The sequence below is a fragment of the Haliaeetus leucocephalus genome, unplaced genomic scaffold (assembly GCF_000737465.1).
Source record: "Haliaeetus leucocephalus isolate CR32 unplaced genomic scaffold, Haliaeetus_leucocephalus-4.0 Scaffold880, whole genome shotgun sequence".
Taxonomy (NCBI): domain Eukaryota; kingdom Metazoa; phylum Chordata; class Aves; order Accipitriformes; family Accipitridae; genus Haliaeetus; species Haliaeetus leucocephalus.
In genome coordinates this window covers 128,295-149,199 of record NW_010973316.1, presented here as the reverse complement: position 1 = coordinate 149,199, position 20,905 = coordinate 128,295, and the positions used below count along the sequence as shown (strand labels likewise).

General features: G+C 36.9%; 1 protein-coding gene across 1 annotated transcript in view; it reads right to left on the bottom strand.

Moving 5' to 3' along the window:
- Positions 1 to 20,905, bottom strand: part of COL5A2 (collagen, type V, alpha 2) — a 112,039-nt gene that overhangs the window by 15,587 nt on the left and 75,547 nt on the right. Inside the window, exons 14-38 of the mRNA XM_010583218.1 lie at positions 20,502 to 20,555; positions 19,218 to 19,262; positions 17,916 to 17,969; positions 17,007 to 17,051; positions 13,817 to 13,870; positions 12,053 to 12,151; positions 11,540 to 11,584; positions 11,335 to 11,433; positions 10,833 to 10,886; positions 9,638 to 9,745; positions 9,094 to 9,147; positions 8,238 to 8,336; positions 7,487 to 7,540; positions 6,890 to 6,988; positions 6,727 to 6,780; positions 6,575 to 6,628; positions 6,014 to 6,067; positions 5,398 to 5,451; positions 5,016 to 5,060; positions 4,464 to 4,562; positions 3,546 to 3,653; positions 3,368 to 3,421; positions 1,529 to 1,582; positions 1,354 to 1,407; positions 260 to 313 (exon numbers count right to left, since the gene is read on the bottom strand). Of these exons, the coding sequence (XP_010581520.1) occupies positions 260 to 313; positions 1,354 to 1,407; positions 1,529 to 1,582; positions 3,368 to 3,421; positions 3,546 to 3,653; positions 4,464 to 4,562; positions 5,016 to 5,060; positions 5,398 to 5,451; positions 6,014 to 6,067; positions 6,575 to 6,628; positions 6,727 to 6,780; positions 6,890 to 6,988; positions 7,487 to 7,540; positions 8,238 to 8,336; positions 9,094 to 9,147; positions 9,638 to 9,745; positions 10,833 to 10,886; positions 11,335 to 11,433; positions 11,540 to 11,584; positions 12,053 to 12,151; positions 13,817 to 13,870; positions 17,007 to 17,051; positions 17,916 to 17,969; positions 19,218 to 19,262; positions 20,502 to 20,555 (1,647 nt within the window). The remainder of the gene's footprint in view (positions 1 to 259; positions 314 to 1,353; positions 1,408 to 1,528; positions 1,583 to 3,367; positions 3,422 to 3,545; positions 3,654 to 4,463; positions 4,563 to 5,015; positions 5,061 to 5,397; positions 5,452 to 6,013; positions 6,068 to 6,574; positions 6,629 to 6,726; positions 6,781 to 6,889; positions 6,989 to 7,486; positions 7,541 to 8,237; positions 8,337 to 9,093; positions 9,148 to 9,637; positions 9,746 to 10,832; positions 10,887 to 11,334; positions 11,434 to 11,539; positions 11,585 to 12,052; positions 12,152 to 13,816; positions 13,871 to 17,006; positions 17,052 to 17,915; positions 17,970 to 19,217; positions 19,263 to 20,501; positions 20,556 to 20,905) is intronic.

Sequence of the window (20,905 nt, the reverse complement as noted above, 5' to 3'; positions counted from 1 at the left end):
AGGAGCAACATAGCATATTCATGAAAATATGAAATCTGGTGAACAATTACATAATCTTATCAACAAAATCACTTTTCAGCTGTCTAGGGTATTTATTGGCCCTTTTCTTTACTTGTTATACTGATGGGAAAAAGAAACAGTTTTCTGCAACAAAAATGTGACTCACGTTCCAGAACACTGCAGTATTATTCATAATGAAGGAAACTAAGTATGTCAAACCATGACTAAAGGAAACTCATTAGTGTTACAAAACACATACCGGAGGACCAGCAAAACCAACAGCGCCAGTTGGGCCATTTTCTCCTCGGGAACCCTGGTCAAAGAAATTAGAATAATCGTATTTAACAACTGCCTTTCTATATACAGTATAATTTACAGCTAAATATACAAGAAAGGCTGTTAACTATTTACTGTCATAAGTGTGATTATACATTTGCTCCATTAATCAGAATAAAATGATCTTCTAATCATAAAATAAATTATGTTAACTATGATGTTAAAATCTGCCATGTGTTCAACACTATATTCAAACTTTCAGAATTTAGAGATGGAAGGCATGAGCAAGCACTAAAACCACAGTAGGAAAAATTCTGCTCACAACTACTTCCAGAGGTAGCACGATTAGCTGAAGAGCACACACCTTATGCAACCTACCATTCTAATAAGATAGACTGGGGGAAAAAAACCAGTAGTTCAAAGATGTATTCTTCTACAAGATCAGAATGGGCTATGAGCTGCTTCAGCTGAGCTTTCCACACAACATTTGTTTGGAAAAGAAGGAGCTGAAGGCTGCCAAGCTCCAGCAGTCCCTAGAGGGGTGGAAGCTCTTCCAATTTATACTGGAAATAAGATTGTTCTGATTTACGACACAGACATAATCAACTCCAAGCAGTATGAAGGATCTAGAAGGGCTGAGCCTCTAATTCCCTTATCAAAGTCAGCCCTTAAAATCACAAATAGATGGAAAATGACAAGAGTTAACATAACTGGATGAACTAAGGTATACCTCTGCATTTTTTCCATCTAAATATTTGTATGTGTACAGTAGTATCTGGTATGTGCATGCTTTTAAAAACATTCAAACAATTAAAAATGGTGGCATACTTTCAGGAGTAAGGTAAATGAGGGTAATTCTCTGTAAATTTTGCCCTAAAACAAGTATAGGACAGAGGAACAAAATCCGCTAATAGTTTTGCAAGTGCAGAGCATCAAGACAGAACTACAGATTTTGGCTACACAGGAAGAGGAAGTACAAGAGGAAAATATATCACAAATGAGACAAATACCTGGAGTTTGGAACAGTATTAGACATTGTTAACTTATGCCAGGCAAAAACCAAACATGTTTACTCACAGGGTTTCCACGGGAACCAGGAGGACCAACTAGACCTCGAGGACCTGGTTCACCCTTAAAATGAAATTAAGCATTATTATTTCCCAAGTAACTTATTTGATGAGTAGCAAAAGTGCCAATAAAGGGTGATAATATCAAGAAACTTCAGTAGGGAATGGAATAAAAATCTGTTTACCTTTTCACCAGTGGGACCTGCTGGACCCATTGGGCCTATTGGACCAGGGAGACCCTTTTGAACAATAAGATGAAAGGAAGTTAGAGAAGTGATGCTTCAAAACAGTCAGTTTAAAACTTCTCATATGTTACTATTTCCATATGCTTTTACATTCCTTTAAATTCTTCTCCTTTACCTCTGAAAACTTGTTGGGTTGTCTTTACTTAAAATTGACTTGCATTTCCTCTCCCAGTTACCAAAATCCCACATCTCAAAAGACTGCTTTCCTTCATTTTCTCTTTCTTCACTAACTTCATCTTCTCCTTTATGCAGTGTTTATGAATAAGGCCAATGATAAAAAAAAAAAGCCCTGGCTTTATTTTGCTCTCTCAGGAGGAAATTAAGTCCTTTTCCCCCACTTGCACAGAAGCTCCGCTAGTATTTAACTGTTTAAATTAATTTTAAAGTGTCCATCATTACTTTTGAAGATTCATTTATATCTTGCAAACTCCTCAAAAGTGTCCTTTTTCTCTTCATGGGGCAGTTAGGCAAACAGGTCACAAATTCTCCATCCAAACCGATTAACTCCGCATAATGATCCTGCAGCACTAATTATATTACCTTCTTGAATACCTAGATATCCAATTACAATTCTGTTTCATTAGAAGCAGAGTACCACAAACTTGCACCCAGTTTATATTGAACAAAATCCCCCCTCCCACAAAAAAAATTGCACTGGAACTTACTTCGAATTGTAGAGAAATACAAAAAAAGAAGCCATTAACAAAGATACTGCAGCATCATCAATGCTCTAGTGGTAGGTAGCAAAGATATCTGCAGATAACTGGCTTTAGAACAGGGATGTACATTTAGCTCACCATTCCTTTACCTGTTCATTAGTTACTGTAATCTATAAATGTGCCTTACAATGATTAAGAACAGTTCTGTATCTTTGGATAATATCTGACTAACTAATAACTGACTAACTATAACTAAATCCAGCTCACAGCTGATAATTTTAAGTTAGTGCTTCTGTATCCTATGGTTGCTCCAAAAACCTTTTCCTCTTTAATTATAAATTTAGTCTGGGCAGGATCCTCATCTTTTGAACGTACCTCAGATTTCCAAATGCCTAGCAGCTAGTACTCCAACCAGTTTCCAAAACCGAAGAATCTCAGATACATGCAATTCATGTAAAAAGTAACTCCAATAACTTCTGGGAAGAAAATATGGTCAGTGCATACACAACCAGCCCAGTGCATTTGGGGTTATTGGACAGTTGGTCTATGCAGAAAAGTGTGTACAACATGTCTTGAACATGTCTTGACAGACTAGCCATGTCATTTATGCACAGGAGATTCAAAGCTTTCCAGAAGTGTCAGCAACTTACCGCCCATATGGGGCTTAGTACATTCACAGGAATTTTCACCTGTGAAACTCAAGACAGACTGTGGACAACTCAATCCAAACCATAAGGAGGCATCTGCCTTAGTCCAAGAGTCAGAGCTGGAAGGTCTGCTTTTAGGCTATTGAAATCTGCCTGTCCCTTTTTTCATATTTTTACTATACTCAGCTGAATCCCAAATCAACACACTACTTCTGGGAATCCTTTCCACTGACATCTGAACTCCCATTATTGATGATACAAAACAGGGGCTTGGAACCCCAACATCCCAAAGCATTGTACACAGCAGTCTTGAAAAACTTGAAAATTTGGAGGGTAGGTGTAATGAGAACGACTATCAGCCCATGATATCACCAAGTTGAGTAGTGATTAACTCTATGAGCTGAGTACCCTTAGCACAATAAACACTCTGGTGTGTGAAGAGTGGGTCTAAAGAGAGTGATAGATTTACTTACTCTTGCCCCATCGTTGCCAGCTGTACCTTCAGCACCTTTCTCACCTATGCCGCCCTATGGAAAATACCCGGAAAGTCTCAGTTATGACACTGAATGCTCAGTAGTTCATACCCCAGAATAACTGCAGTATTAAGAGATAGGTGATTCTACTCAGGACAACAGAAATAAACAGACTTACTCTGTCACCCTTGGGGCCAGGTGTTCCAGCAATCCCTCTTTCTCCAGGCATACCTTGAAGACCCGGTGGACCTGGATCACCAGGCGTCCCACTAGGGCCTGGGCTTCCCTGAAGCAAATAAAGAGCAAGTTGTTGTCTATTCATCCTAGAAGTATCTTTGTCTCTAGGCTGCAGAACAGGCTGTGACTGTGTTGAAGTCTCTGGGGTACAGTTTTAAGTAATAATTTTCTCTTAAATTTGGACTTTATTAATGTCCAAATACTTTTCTTTTCCCACTGTGTTACTCAGGAAGTTCAGCTGTAATAGTCTTTCCAAATACATTAGTATTTACTCAGTGCATATTGGGGATGAGAACAGGCAAAAAAAGAAGCTTGTCTGTCTACTTTGACACCACATGGGTTTATTACACAAAGCAGCTACAGGTAGAAGTTGCCAGGGGCAGAGATGCTTTATTTATGCTTTGCTTCTCACACCTCATGTCTATTACAGGTGCCACATTATTAAAGGCACTCCCTACTTGGGGTGACCTTCCTAGGCCTACTTAAGTCAATTGCAGGTGAAAGAAAGGCATGCAGTCTTCGTGTAAACTGACGTAGCTCTTAAAACGTTGTTAGAGGGTTTTCTGCAGTTCAAAAATGGCTTTGCCCAGTTCTACTGAGAAACACAAAGACCATTTTAAATTTCAGACCTATATAAATTAATACAAAATGTGTTCTTAACGTGTAAGCATCTTGCAAGTTATTAATATTGTTATACCGGCATAACTTGTATGTCCTCCTAGAACCCTTATATAAACAAGATACCTTTCATGAAAAGTTATCCCTTTTATAATAAAAAAGCTCTCTCTTTTGTATAATTCTGCTCATTTGCATGAACACATTACATCACTGCAGCAACACAAATCTCCATCCAGCTTACCTTTGGACCATCAGGACCATGACCTCCAGCCATACCCTTTTCGCCCTGGAGTCCTGATGCACCTGGTTCTCCCCTTTCCCCTGGATTGCCACGTTCTCCCTACAAAATGGAAAATTATTACTTATTCAGAAGTCAGGGTACAGTTCTGGTAGACAAAATCCTAAATATACCATAAGTGCAGCTCTGCTATTTAAATGAAGAGCCTGTAAACAAATTCTAGGAGAACTGATCAAATAAAAAAACAGCTTTATGCTTTTATTGTTAAAGATAGGGGAAATAGCATGTTGCTCAGCAAACTAAAAACTATCATTTCACAGCCGTAAACCTAATCATTTAGCAGCCAGTACTCAACACCACTTCACGAGCTATGAAACCATTAAAGGTGGTAGGTTTTACAGAAACAATATTAAAACGTATCCATGTTTACAAGCATTTCGTTGGTGGGGAAAAAAGTCAAATATTCACTTTAGCTGTTAAAGTCCACATTATATATCAACTTTCAACCTCAGAGAACTGTTATGAATGTTTAAGCTCTGGAAAAAAAATACTTACCCTAGGGCCCAACGGACCAACAGCTCCAGGGTCTCCAGGTACACCCTAAGCAGAACAGAACTCACCATTAGAATGAAAGCATTATTCCTAGCCTTATAGTTATGGAAGATAGAGATAAACATTTTCATTTGCAAAGTACTGGGAATGTAGATGGCTAGTTCTGAATATTATCTGTCCATGACAAGAGGAAATAGTCCAACTCAGTCCAGGAAGATGGACTAGAAGATTCTAGTATTTATTTTATCCAAAAGCAGTTCTCGGACAGCTTGCAGACTACATCAGTGCATATTTTTGAAACAGAGTAGGGAATTAAAATTACAAAGAGAAGAAAAGGTAAAACTACTTTATGAAGTGAATTCCTGTTAAATTACACAGAAATTACCTGATCACCTGGCTTTCCTCCCTCACCTGGAGGACCTGGTGGCCCAGGCAAGCCCTGTAAAAAAGTAAATAAAATGGTCACTAACATGATAGAAAGTTAAGTAAATCCAGCTTTAACTAAGACACCAAGAATATGAATGTAGTATTATACTCGGTAAAAGACTATGTCCTCAGAGATCCTCAAGCAAAACAGTTATGTGAATATTACACCAGTGTTTTTCCCCCTATAAATAAGATGGCAGCCCTTCTTTAATATTTGTAGGACATAGGCATATAAGCCCTAAAAATAAAGTTCTTTATAAACAGGGATTGACTTGACTTAATACTTCATTATCAAAACAATTCTTTTGCTCCATATTTGGAACATCTTTGGAAAATCTCCAAATGAAAACTGAAAAACAACAAAGGTTTTCTCAAGGGATACAGAGCTGGTATTTAAGCCTTTGCCAGTTCAGTTTAGTGCACAGCTGATGTGAAAGTATGACTAATTATTCTGAACATCGGTGCCTTAGTTCTGAAATTGTGTTTTATTATACATGACTTGATTGAATTTCTCCAATTTCAGTTTAAAGATATGGCTGTTTATTTTTTTCTTTAAAAAAAATGAATGCACATACCTGAAACCCTGTAGGACCTGGAGGGCCTTGTTCTCCTCTTTCTCCTGCCAGACCCTATACAAAAGAAAGTAGTAAGTATACAGTAGAGGAATATAGGCACGCTCTACAATTTTTCTTCTCTCTGAATATGTGTATTTTTTGTTACATATTTGTTTATTATACATTTTTACTTACCCCAGGCCAAGATATACCCTATCTAAAAGATGTAATAAGATGTATCTTATTTCTCTAAGATCCTCCCCGCAAAAATTCTGTGCTGACAGGAAAACACTCAGTTCCATTGAAACCAAGGAAGCTAGGAAAATGAACCATAAGAAAATTTTGCCCCTTGCACTAATTTTTGTAATGGTCAGTAAAAGGAATTAGACTGCTCATATATATTTTTTTTTTTTTCTAATACAAAGCTTCCCATTTTTCTAGGAAAATTTTTTCTTTACACGTTCTTAGGATTTTTTGTTTGGAATCAACAATTGGCATGAAGATAGATAAAAATAGAAGCAGAAAGAATAATGAATGGGTGGAGGGACTGGCAGGCAGGCAGAGTGGTAAAAGTTGACTTACTGGTGGGCCAACAGGACCAGAAGGACCAACTTCACCATCTTTACCAGGGGCTCCCTAAATTAAAATGACATGGGAAGAAGTCTTGTATAGTGAACACATATAACAGAAAAGCATCATTTTCTGTAATCACTGCAAGTAAGAGTCACACTCACTCTCTGTCCTGGGACACCTGCATTGCCTGCTTCTCCAGGTTTTCCAGGATCACCCTAATTTGCAGAAATAAAAATGACTATATTTAAATACTGTTTTCATCCATTAAAATAAATGCAAATGTTTAAAGTTAAACAGGTCTTAGGTACCAGATGCCATACTCACACTACTACCCTTTGGCCCAGGAAGGCCCATGCTGCCTGGCTGACCTCTGATTCCTATTGAACCTGCTGGACCTGGACGTCCATCTTCTCCAGGAGCACCCTACAGAGCATTTTCCACATTAGATTATAAATATGTTTATTCATATGAACCTATTTGCTCCTGGAAAATGTTTGTATATATAAAAAAATAACATTAACCTGGTTTGGTGCTACAGTTATCAGTCAAAATGTCTTTAAAGCAGACATAGCTTTAGCCATACTGCTGGATTTAACCAAATACTATGCAATTATTATCATTGAGCCATTATATACAAATACATTATTGTTTCCTTAGAGAGGCAGTTAGAAAAGATATTTCGTTCAAAATGGTTTAAAAATATTGCAGCAGCTGGTAAACAACAGACACTGCTATGCAGACAAAACTAAAGGAACATGTTCTCCACTAATTTTGGAGTCGGGAATCTAAAATGAACAATTAAAAGAGAAGATAAACCTTCTGAAATCAAGAAAACTCAAGTTAATAAAAGTAATTTCAATGAGTTGGGACCTTCAAATTACTGTGGCATTAACTGAAAGGACTAACTTTTATGTCACTTACCAAGGGGCCAAGTTTTCCTTCAGGGCCTTGAACACCTGGATTTCCTGTCAAACCCTAAAAGTGGGAATAATATTGGTGTTAAGGTTGTGCATATAATTCTAGAACAATACAGAAATGTAAATAAAGCCAAAAGATATGCTCAGTTACTACCATAGTACCAACTTCTCTGTATGAAAGGTCTTCATCCTCGTCTTCACTTTACAGCTTCATCCCCCACTGTATATCTTCCCTTTTCCTATTCTCCCTTTTCTTGCTTTTACACCTCTTGAGCTTCTCACAGGCTCATCTTTATTTCTGCCAACATTACCCAGTGTTCTATATCACATCTTATACTTGCTGCTCCCTTTCTCTTCTTCTACGATATTCCAAATTCTCCTCAAATATTTTTCCTGAAAAAAATCTCAAGATGACATGCACCACTCATCTATGGAAGTTATAAATCACCAATTTAATGAAGGTTAGCCTTCAATTAATTTGGCCTTCAATTCATGTTATCTGTGATAACTATGTGTTTTACAAGCACACTCCTTCAGTTGCATTAGCTAGTCTCAATCAGGGCTATTTCTCCTTTTTCAAAGACAAATGGAACCTGTTCTTCCCAACATCAGCAGGAAAAAAGAGAGGTATTTTGGCCTTTATCCTTCAAGTAGCCCTACTGAAACAAGTCCATCCTTAATTCTGCAAAGTTCATTTTTGCCTTTTTCAAAAGAAAAATGCCATGGTTAATAGCATACTGCTATTAGTTCCTTACCCTTGCACCCGGGAGGCCAGGTTCACCGGGACGCCCAGGATCTCCCTGACCTCCTTTAGGACCAGAAGAACCTGCTGGACCACGCTCTCCTTGGGCACCCTAGGAAGATACCAATGGGCTACTAGTTAACAGGTAGAACAGCAACAGTAAGAGAAGGTTGAATAAAACAGGCATCTTCTATTAAGGACTTATTTTTGCACACAGAGTTCCAAATCATTAATACTTTTATTATTATTACTTTTTTCCTCAAATTATTACTTAAAAGTTGTCTCTTCCATAAAGCAAATTTATATAAGAATTTTAGAATCCCTGTATTTTTACCAAGAAGTTAGGAATTTACAGAAATACTAGACAAATATGTATGTGAGTCACTTCCCTGGAAGTGTTAGGAAAGCCAAAAAAGTGTTAGGAAGAAGTTTGGAAAGCCAGAGACAGATAAGCCCATCTATTCAAGGGACAAAGCTAGAAAAACTACACCACACACAAATAAAAGGCAATTTTTCAAACAGTTACCTACTATAGAGCAACACATGAAGCAATACAGTAGGAGAACAGGTCAACATCTCTTATCTAGTCACATTTCAGCATGAGGGAGCATTAAGTCAAGGACAACCAAGAAAAGCTGAACACCACAGGAATTGAAAGTGATTTTTCCTAAAAAAATTTAGTCTCAAAACATTCAGAACCCTTTCTGGCATTTGTCAATTCCTTTTGATCCTGCTTCCAGTGATTCTGAGGATCTGCCTATTTGCCCAGAAGCAGATGTTTTTAATGGAACACTTTCTTTCTATATATCTGTATTTATGAAAATTTAACAAATGACCCAACAAAAGATGAACGCTTTAATTTCATTTACCTTTGGTCCAGGCAAGCCATCAGAACCTGGAAAACCACGGTTACCAGGAGCACCCTAGAAAAAAGCCACAGATACAAGATTATTATCTTAATTTTTACGTAATTTATTGCAAATAAAGTACTAGTTTTATAGTTTGGGGGTTCAGTTTATTTCCTTACAACTTTCTTACTTTAACACTTTAAATTTGGGCATTTTACCACTTGGAGTGGTAAAAATATCAATGTTTCATTCATGCGTGCTGAACAGCTCCTTCTACGTGAACAGCCTCATTGAAAGCAAGATGACCATTTGTACAGGGTTAAGCAAAAAACCTGCAGATTAGCTCATCATATCTCCATCATTTCTCCTACCATACTATCCTGTGCACTGAATCCACAAATGAAAATATCCAGTGTAAAGAATAATGCACAGTATTAATTACTGTTAGGAAAAAAAGTTTGACTACACCCACAATGAAGCTGTAAGGAAATTCACAGTTAGGTCAAGAGGTTTTTCAGCTTAGCAGTGCATCTCTCAAGACATATTATTCCTTTGGATTGCTTACCCTCTCTCCAACAGGACCTGGTGGACCTACTGACCCTGGATCACCTCGAGGACCTCTTTTCCCTTCTTCACCTACAGGGCCAATGGGACCCTGGGGACCTTGTGGGCCCTAGTAAGAGTAGAATGTTTTTTAAAAAAGTCATTGTTAAGCTCACCACTTCTCAGGTATACTGAAACAGACTGTCTTCTAAACATCATAAATATTTTTCCAAATAAAGGACAAAAAATAGTTATGTTTTGAATCAGTTAAAAAAATGCAGCTTTTCAGCATCAGCTTTTCTCTTTTACAATGTTTGTAAGCTAATATTTCAGTAAGAAGTGCACTAGGAATTAAGTCTAATTCTGCAGTTCAGCTGTACAGTGCTTCTTATAATCACCTACACACAATAATTTCTATTTATTATTATCAATAAGCTGCAAAGGACTCAAAATTCAGTAAGACTCTAGTAGAAATTCTAAAAGGAGAAGACAGTAAGTGGTAAGGAAACCACTACTTCATCTGTACATTTTTGTCAGTTATTACATGACCATTTAACTAGTGAGAAATTAAAACTAAAGACTGGTTGACAAGTCAAACTGACTCCAACTCTGCAGAATCACTTTTCTTCCAAAATTCACATGGTTACATCATGGAATTAGCCATATTCTCAAATAATCTTTCACAAATATTATCTGTGGGCTAAACAGCTATTCATACCATAAATGTATAAATATGTATATTATTTTAATGTGTAAATAAAACATAGTTAATAGATACATAACTGCATAAGTATAAAATATTTTAAATGTAAGTTTAAAATAAAAAGGATTTTTTTAATTATGATTAGCACACTCAAGCATCAACACACCGGATGCTCTTAAATGTCCAGAATCGTATGGATCCATTTCATATGAGATAAATTAGAATACATTCATTCTGTGTGCTACAGAAGCCTCAGTAGATGCACTAATTGGTTCTTCTGTCCTTTAGTCCTGTAAGGCCCACATTGGGTAGGTGATTTATAACATCAAAGGACCTGCTTCACCATTCATTGTTAGTACTGTCTAGCCAGGTTCACCATGGTTTGTCTTTCACAATAATTACTCTTGTTATTATGAGCATCAGAGGCATCTTGGAAATTGTAAGAATCTATTCAAAATACTCATAACAAGCTTTTGTGATTCCTTTTCATTTAACAAAGCTTTTGGAGACTTACAGGTTCACCTTTGGGTCCTGCTTCTCCCTTGAAACCTGGGACACCAGGGTCTCCCTGAAAACAAACACATGAATAACACCCATAAGGTTAAAACTCTGCATAAACCATTTGATCATTTTGTATTATGCTATAAAACAGAAAAACATTTCCTAGTTTAGTAACTAGTCATAGGCAATATAGCAGGATGCTTATAACAGTTTGTCTTTCCATTTAGCATGCTTGTTTATTATAACGTTATCAAGGCAAAAACCTAAACAAGACAATTTCAGGAGATAACTGTTACTGTTTGTCCAAGTTTATATAGATATTCTTCTTTCTTAGACCTTTAAGAATCCAAAACTGGTATTTTGGACACACGGAAGACTCACAAGATCTGAGTCTCAGCATGCTCCTAATTTATTTAAAGGAATCCCACTGCTAATCACTGTTTTAGTTTCATAGAGTAACTATGCAACACATTTGCAAGACATTACAATTACCACAGAGACAAAAACATCATTACCGGCTGGCCTCGAATACCAGGTGGGCCAGTACTGCCTTGTGGTCCTGGGGAACCAGGTGGACCTGATAAACCAGGGGGGCCTCCAGTGCCTGGAGATCCCTACAAATAGAAAGAACAGCAAGCACAGTAAGGAAACGTAGTAAAACCAAGGAAATAAAATAAATTCACTTACACAATTTCTTCAACAGGTGACATGATTACTTACAGTAGGGCCTTTAGCACCTGGGGAACCATCTGTCCCTTCAGTACCCTAAAGATAATGTACCAACCATTAAAATTAATTTTAATGAGGAGGGTATCAATAACAAATGCAGAAGATAGTTATTTTATCTACTTTACAAGACCAGACAATAAAGGCTATTAAATAAATACAGCAACATACCATCTACTTGTGCAAATGCTAATACGGGTAACAAAGCATGCATGTTAATGTGATGTTTAATCTTTCAGACTTTATGTTGAAGCTTAAGCTTTAAAGTACTTCCAGGATTGAGACTGTATCGAGCTGTGTAACTTTCAGTTTTCCAAGCTGTTTTAATTAAATAATGAAAAGTTATTTTGAAGAAAATAAGCACAAAACAAATGAATGAGCCCTTTCCTTTCCTGGGAAAAGTAATTTGAGCAAAACTCAGTGTCTATCAAGTGGGGTATTAAAATTCCCTATAAACAGGCAACATACGCAAGCTGAGCACTGAGGAACTCAATTTATTGTACTTACAGGAAGACCTTGTGACCCAGCTGGGCCCTGTGGACCTGTTTCACCCCTTTGTCCTTGAGGACCTTCAGGACCACGAGGACCCGTTGGACCTGCTTCACCCTAAGATTTCACATGAGAAAACAACTGGAGATTACTTTGCTCTAAAAAATAGTGCCACAAACTAACTAAGGAGGAATAATGAGTTTATAAGAGAAGAACAATTCAGGTTTTGAAATAGTTTACTATCCTTAAAAAATATTTTGCTTACCTAATTCTGCTTCTACTACTCCTATGTGAATGTAAACTTTAAAAGTACAAACAGAATTTTTCCTCAATGTATACAAGGACAAGGAAACTTTCTACAGAGAAGCAGTGCTATATCCAGTGGTCCAAATCAGATCAAATATTTTAGATAGACATCTCTTTCTAAAATCCCAGTATGTACCTCTAATTTGACAAGGGGTTTTTTTAGCTTTGTTAACAGCTCGGGCTTAAGATTTAGAAATTATAACACATCTGGTGTTTTTTTGCACAGCACAGATTAACTCAGCATTGCAGCACTATATTAAATAAAAATCCCCGTAAGATTGGACTGGATGCTCCAATAAAAAAATTCCTCCTGGCATTTCCTTTGAATTTTATCCTTATATAGGAAATTTGCCTTTTGGAACTGATGGCTGTTAATATCACGTCTTCATAACTGAAGTCCACATCTTCATTGTATAGTCTGCTTAGCTTTTCGGAGTTCAAAGCAGCTATTCAATTTTACATCATCTGATGATCAAACTTGAAGGTAGCTCCTCCTTTTCAAAAGCTTTCATTCATTCATCATGTGACAGCTTCTCCAAATATTTATTTAGGTACTAAGTAGTGCTTAGCCATACCAAAGCATTTTATGACATGCACTAAAAGGTCTATCATTTAATTGTATGCATTATGTTAATACTCTTATTAAGACCCGTTTCCAAAAAATTGTTTCATGAATGTTGCCAGCTTCACAACAACACAAAACATCTGCTGAACTTGGCTACCTGACTAATTGAGAGTTTCTTTCTGTTTAATTTTTTCCTATCATGTATTAGGAGTGCAAAGGAACAAAGAGGAGCAACTGGGTGGAGGGCAATAATAAGAAGTATAAGGAAGCTGTTCGAGTAGTGTTTTCTGTCTTTGCAGACATAGTCTCAAGGCTAGGAAAAAAAATATTGAGCACTTTCTTGAAAAACGAGAGGGAAGTCCCACAAAGATAGCGCTGAAGCCAATGGAAGTTTTCCATTTCAGCCCAATCACACAGACCCACAAAAGGTGGTAATCATCATTTGCTCTATTGTGATGAACTGCAGTACATCTCTGTTGGGGTTCAGGCATTTTCCTTACCAGTCTAGGTCATCTCAAAAGGTGTTCTTGGCCGAAACTGGAAGTTTCAGCATTAGAAGGTACTGCTTCTATACTGCCTTAGAGTAGTCCTCGCAGCTTAACTTGTAATAATGCATCTTGTTATTCTTTGAATATACTGGACAAGATTCCTGAGGCACAGCACGACAGTCATCTTTTAATCACCCCTTAGCTCAAGCAAAAGTGAGAGCAAAGAAAGTATCCTAACTGTGCTGAATTGCAACAGCTTCATTTGGCTTCTGATTTCTAAGCTCTGCCTCAGGGTCTTGACTATGATTTCACAGCAACTGTTAGGGACCTATATACAATGTCAGGCTGAACTCTGTGTAGTCTAGTACATATTTTTTAATTCTGTGTTATTAGACAGATGAAAAAGATATTTTGATTTTTTACCTTTACACCAGGAGCACCTGGAAAACCTGGAGAACCAGTTATACCAAGTGGGCCCTATAAAAGACAGAGACAGATCTGTAACTGTGCGGTTTAGATCACACAGATTAGTATCTAATCACTGGGTAAATATGGTTCTGGGATTAAATGTATTTTTTAGTCATAAAACATTTGTTCATAACAAATCCAAAATAACTATAAATACCATTTGTCTGTGTGGTACATTTTATAGAATTGTGGTGCAGGATTTTAATAATGTGTTTACTGCCTTCAGCAAGTTACAGCTCTTGATGCAGCTATTAATGCACAAATTGCAATCTACACAGTTGACAATTATTATAGCAATTGTTTTTCAAATTTAGTTTTTAACAAAATATTATATCCTCTTTTTATATCTTTGCTACTGTGGTACAGTAATGAAAACATCAGATATTTGTTCAGCCATCACAGTTTGTCCTATGGAATGTAACAAAGGAGAGTTTCAATTCTTTTAAACTTAAAAAAGTAATCTAGAAAAAAGAAATACAAGCCACATCTACATTAAAACAAATGGGTTGTGTGACACGATTTTTGAGGTAAGCAACACAAAAAGTGAAAATATAATTAAAAGCTATGTAACTACATGCCCTGCTTCCTATTCCTCTGCCCCGTTGAGATTCACAAATTCACAGCCACATTCATCTGCAAGCTTTAAAACGCAGATTTTGTACCAAATTTTCAAGTCTCTATAGACAAAGACATATAGCAGAGAGTTTACTGCTTGGATCTTTGTGCAGAGATAGGCAGGTATTTCTGGAAAGGAAAGCAGAGGAAAGGCTGGGTTATGTCACACCACAAAACACAATGCTGTGCAGAGGTACATCTTCAGCTTCTAAAACCAGTATAGCTCTTCCCAAATAGCATTATATCTTGAGATAGTCGATGCTGCATCTAAGAAAGGCTGACAGCTTGAGCAGACCATAGTATTGATGCAGCTACACTAGTTCTCATTCTAGAGCCAAATTTTTGGTGCATTGCGCAGCACAGTGTAGGCACACCTCATGTGGCTGCGAGGATATGAAGTTTGGGCAGGGATGCAAACGGCTGGGGCTGCATTACATAGCAGACTGTGCAAAGTCACTAGAAAGCAAACTTCAAGTGTATACACTTGAATATACCTGTATGGTGTGATGCAAATCTTGCTTTGCTAAACAGAAAGACTTTCAATTAAGGACTTCAGAGTAAATTTGTGAATTGTTTCCATTTTCATAATGCCTCGTCTGCTGAACAAGACATTCAACAGAAGATCTTTCTACTGTATTATAAATTCTCTGGATGGCGGCACACAGTGGTTATAAATATTCACTACAACAATGTTCCCAGATGATTCCTCTTTATCTTTTCCTGATTTTCTGTCTTTTAGTAAAATGTGATGCATACTGTGAAAAAATGCTCTGTGTAATAAAGCTCTGGTGACAAACTTAATAAGAACAATCTGTCCCACTGAGCATCAATTACAGACAACATTTCTGCCATGACCTTCCACTGGATTTCTACAGGACTGATGTAACAGCTCACTAAGTATATTTTTGAAAACCTATGTCCCAGTTTATTGAATCACAAATACGTCTGCCAAATCTCTCGTTGCAGGAAGAATTCCAGAATTATGGTGTACCACTGCACTGGCCCAAACAACAATGCATTTCATTAACACTTCCTCCAATGAGAAACATGCGCATTAAGTACCAGTATCTCCCTTGTGACACTACATGGGATTTTATAAAAAGTGTTAGCCAACCCATTATCGTGTACCATGAAGCTGAGCTCATATTTTATGCCAAAGAAAAATTTCAAGCTTCATGTAGAATTTCATGGCTCAGGACCCAGCTTTTTTTAACTTTATAATTTGTTTTCAATACTGAAAAATCTTCTTGTTGTTTGAAAGTTTCTTCTAACAAGTTACCTTTCTTTCACGGTACACTAAATAATTGAGTTTTGCAGCTTTTAGACACACTCATTTTTTGAGCTTCTATTACAGTTAATTATTTCTTAATGAAGTTTTTAATAAAACAGTCTGTGCATTAAGATGACACAGGGAAACGAAATTTTCTCAGGACTTATGTCATTACTAAATAAAGAGGATGCACAGAATGAAATTTTAATTGCAGGCAAGTGTGTTTTGGGGTTTTGAGGGTTTTTTTGGTGTGGGTTTTTTTGGTTTGGTTTTGGTGGTTTGTTGGTTTTGGGTTTTTTTTAAGTTGAACATCACAAAGTGGTAAAGGTTCAGGCTGACTACATCAATATACAGAAACTGTCAACCACATCCTAGAAGTAATGCTTTCAAAAAAACCAAACAAAAAAGAATACCACATTTTTAAAATGGAAGCTGGCCTCGCACAAATAGTACAAAATCATCATAAGCTTTCATTTGTAGAAGCAACACATAATTAACTGTATGTATGTGAATAATCCCACTGGCTTCCTAATGCTCATGTGAATTCACATCAATGCATTTTGCAAATGCACTGTGATACTGGATTGTAGGATTGAAACCATCACCCTTTGATACACCGACATCCACAGTTTAAACTGCCACAGTCATTTTCAGCCCCGTTGCAATTGTGTGACAACTTCTACAGTCATGCACACCAGGCTTTCTCAGTTTGGCAGACATTCACACATAGGCTTCTGGTTCTCCAGTTCAATGTGTGACTGTCCATAATTAAAAGGCTATCTTTTACACATTTTGTAATGGATCAATTGCAGGTAGCAAGTTCTGCTATCAGTGAGTGGCATTTCTTCTTGCTGAGAATGGGTACTATCTCATTTGCTAACTTTGTATGTGAAGGAAGATATTATGTCTAGTATGCCATTATAAACTGTTTTATATTACAGTGCATATTATTTCAATACACTTATCTCCCTACAATATAGATCCCACTTCATAAAAGCAGCAAAGTATCACCTCACCAGGGAAGATGCCACTCCTCTGCAAATTAAAACTTTTAGATGAAGCAAACTACAGAGTATCATTTCTCAGAGGACAGCACTAAAGCTAAAATGAGTAGAACTAGGAATCACTTACAGATAATTCCAGGTGCACTTAACTGTTACCAGCAACTGCCTACAATTTTTTTGTGCTTCTTTTGGTAGTGTCAAAAGGCAAGTGGGAAATACAAGGTGGAAAAAATAGGTGATTAAGAAAGAAACTTACCATTGGCCCTGGCTTCCCAGGCATACCATGCTGGCCACGTCCACCCTAGATATGGAAACAAACAAGACACAATATTTATAAGAACTCTAACTAATTTTATTTATTTATTTATTGTTAGCATTTGTGTTAGCAGCCATACATACTAAAGCAATCAAAGAAATGCTAGATTGCAGAGCCTTCCAAACACTGGCATGGAAAACATCTAGAAGAAATTATACTCGCCTTCAAGTTAATGGATTTCTCTGTTTTCAGAGAGGCCATATTTTCACAGTGTCATTGTATGAAGCACATAACATAAACAGAGCACATAAAAGTCATGGGGAGAAATGCCAGAAAAAACAATACTTGACACTGAACATAAAGCAACAGAAAGAAATTTCTACTCAAATATGATCTCATGTCAAGGCTAATCCCTTTTTTTGCTGAAAAGCAAAACATTTTTTAAGAAGACAGCTTTATTACCTGGAATTAAATTATAAAACTTAATTTAAATTGAAAGTCTAAATTTTCATTTTAAACTTTTTTCCAGACAAAATCAATACATATTATTTCTAGTTCAGTGATTTTTGGTGAAAATAGCCTCTCAAGAAATTTTACAGAACCAAAGAAGACATTTTTGTATTACAGAAAAAAAGTGTTGTGAAGGTATTTGGCCTTATAGGCAGCTCTGGTATAAGAAACTACCATACAGCTAGCATTCTCCTATTAAAACTGGTTTTGACATTTGAAATTTATAGTAAAGGTCTCACCCCACAAAACTCTACTCAGCCCTAACTTTCTTAAGCTACAGCAGAACTCACCACAGAAGTGACTAGCAGTCACACGAATAAACACTTTCAGGCTCAGGGATTTAAATTTAAGTAAAACGAGGGAAGAATTATAAGGAGAGAGAAGGAAGATCCTACTTACAGGGGCACCCTGTGGTCCAATTCGACCTCTTTCTCCTGGCATTCCTCTAGGTCCCTTGAATAGAGAACAAAAAGTGCATTATTTAGGAGCTCATCATGGCAGAATAACAAAAAGAGGAAAACATAGTTCTCTATTTTTTTTTTCCCCCCATAGTGGAGAGAACACACACCATCTCCTCTTTTTTTTTCTCTCTCTCCTCCTTTTTCTTTGCTTTTGACCTTTTTTTTTAAACATACTTGACTTTTCCTTTGTTTCAAATAAGTTTAGCACTGCATCACTCTTCAGCGATTTTCTGCCCAGTCTTCTTTATTTGCTTTTAACAAGAACATGATTAGCTTCACTGAGACTACAAGCATGATAAGGACAGATGATGCAAACAACAGTTACAGAACCAAGTTATTTTTTTTCCCTCCTGCAGGTATAGCTTATCTTGTCTTACAGCAGGAAAGAGGTAGCAGCTTACATAAATCCTTCCAGCCTCACAGGCTTGCCTAGTGGAAATTTAATAGACTGTAATTTCTTTTTTCCTGTTCCAACGGTATTTCCAGTTTTAAACACATTAGAATAAATTCTGTATATACTCACCAGGATCAATAATGCAATATCATTTACTGTGTCTCATTCACAAACTAGGTTCCACTTCAGGGATATTACATTCTGCATGACACAAGATAGTGCTTCGCAGAGAGAGGTCATTATCTGATATCAGAAAGGTGCTTTACTTCCAGAAGCACTGCTGAGAGTCAATTTTTGGCATGTTACATTGCTCACAAGTATTCAGTTGTCCAAAACCACATCTGAATGAAAACTACTCTGAGAAAAATTTTCTCCATTTCATTTCCATGTCATGCATGTTTATCCTCACCATAACATCCAAAATCCTCTGTCCATGGTTTTCTTAGCTAGTGTATTTCTGACCTAAATTATTCTATTTCTATCTCAGAGCAACCTAAATGAGTTTTTCCTCATATGGATATCACTCCATATGAAGCATCAACATGTAAAAAAAAAAATTTAGTCACCCAACATTTACACGAGCAGGGAAACAATCACAAAACCTACATTCAAGTTTCTGTGGAGCCTTCTAACTTATCGTTATTATCTATGTCTGTGAATTGTGTATAAGAACAGCTTACAGTGGACCAAATTTACTGTTAGTGTAACAGAAAACAAAGCCTTAATTAAGAGAAAGTTCAGCTTCATGACATCAAGTACAGATATCAAAACCTTAAAACTCCTATTGGCAATAGCATTTACAATCTTAAAGCCACTTCTGTAATATCCAATGCACATGACACTCACTAGAGGACCCGTCGCACCCATGGCACCTGTTGGTCCGGATTCTCCCTAGAAATGGAAATGACACAATTAGAGGAAATGGGTTACAGGAAAATGGAGTTACATGTTTCATCCCTGTCCTCCATGCTTATGTTAGACCTAAGCCAGATTTGTACAGTCACCTGTGTGCATCACACATGTCAAGGGCACTGTTCCCCATGCTGATAGGAAATGCCATATTTACGTATTCTTAGTGAAGCAGATTTAACTCCTACCTGTTCTAGATAACTGCCCACACCACCTACTGCGCTGTTTCTACCAAGTCTTCTGCTGTTGTTGCCTCCCCAGAAAGTGGTAGGCAATTTCAGGAAAGAAGTCTTTTCTTACACAAACTCTCCTTAACTACTGATTTCACATTTAAATTTAGATTTTGGAAGATTCTCTTCATTTACTATGTTTTTAATCTAAAGGAATAGTTCTGTCCCACCTGTGATTATCACCTACACCTGGACAAAAATGCTTCAGCATCAGCACTGATCAATGTGGAAAAGCCTGAAAAAAAGCGTGTTCCATGCTCTTTTAAAATAACTTTTAACCCATCTTGAAAGGATTGACTCCAGCTGGCTATCCTGTGTTACCACTCCTTTGAGCTGAAGTTGTAAGGGTGCTACAGTACTAGTGAGGATCAAAAATTCTAAGAGAATAAAATTATTAGGTGAAAAATAGTCAGTTTGATAAAATATATTCTCTCTCCTCTCCATTGCCTGTTTCTTTTAAGCCAATCTCTGGTATGGTAATCCAAAAAAGGACAGTCAGGTTTTAGTTATGCGTTGCTTTATTATTTTATTTTATTTTATAAAAAGATGTTAGAAAACTTGTTTTTCCTCTCTCAACTTGGTCACATAAAGCCAACAAGAACCACAAACTGGCCAAGTGGAAAATTGCAAGAAGTGCATGGGCTCTTTGTTAACACACTTTGTTGTCTTCAGTATTACATAGGTGTCACAGACGGACCACAGTCAATTCACCCTCTTATACCTTAAGGCCTGAAACTGAGCCCCAGCTGAAATTGTGACTAGCACTATTGAACTCTCTTCCTGTATAAAGCTCAGACATGTCATTGTATAGCAGTTTATATGGATCAAACACACAGTAAAATGGACAATTCCATGTAGCCTCTCCATTCCATACAAGTAGCACTGACAAGAGAGGGTACAAAGCAGTGTTCAAAAAAATCTACTATCTTTCATTATTTTGGCATTATAGAAAACGTGCTTAAGCATTTAGTTCTTTGGGCCACAAAAATACCTTTGCTCCAGCTGCTCCAATTTCACCTCTTGGACCATCAAGTCCTTTCAATCCCTGTAAGTTATAAAAACATGGAGAAATTACATTTGTATATGTACACACAGAGAGTATTCCTACTCTTATTGTTAAAATAACTTGATACTAAAGTGTTAAGAACTGATCTGAGGTGGCAAGAGTAAGAAAGAAAAAAAATAAAGAATTAAAAAAACAGATGGAATAAAGTTTTTAAACATTTCCTAAATGGAAACCATTTGTACTAGGTACATTTCCTTGGATTTGGTTTCCTTTTTAAAACAAGAATGTTTAAAAAAAAAAAATCCTAAAACAACAAGGAGGAGGCTCTGAGCCATAGGAAACCCATTTATTCCTCCCCAAAGTAAAATTCTGGCCAGAAAACTTCGTAA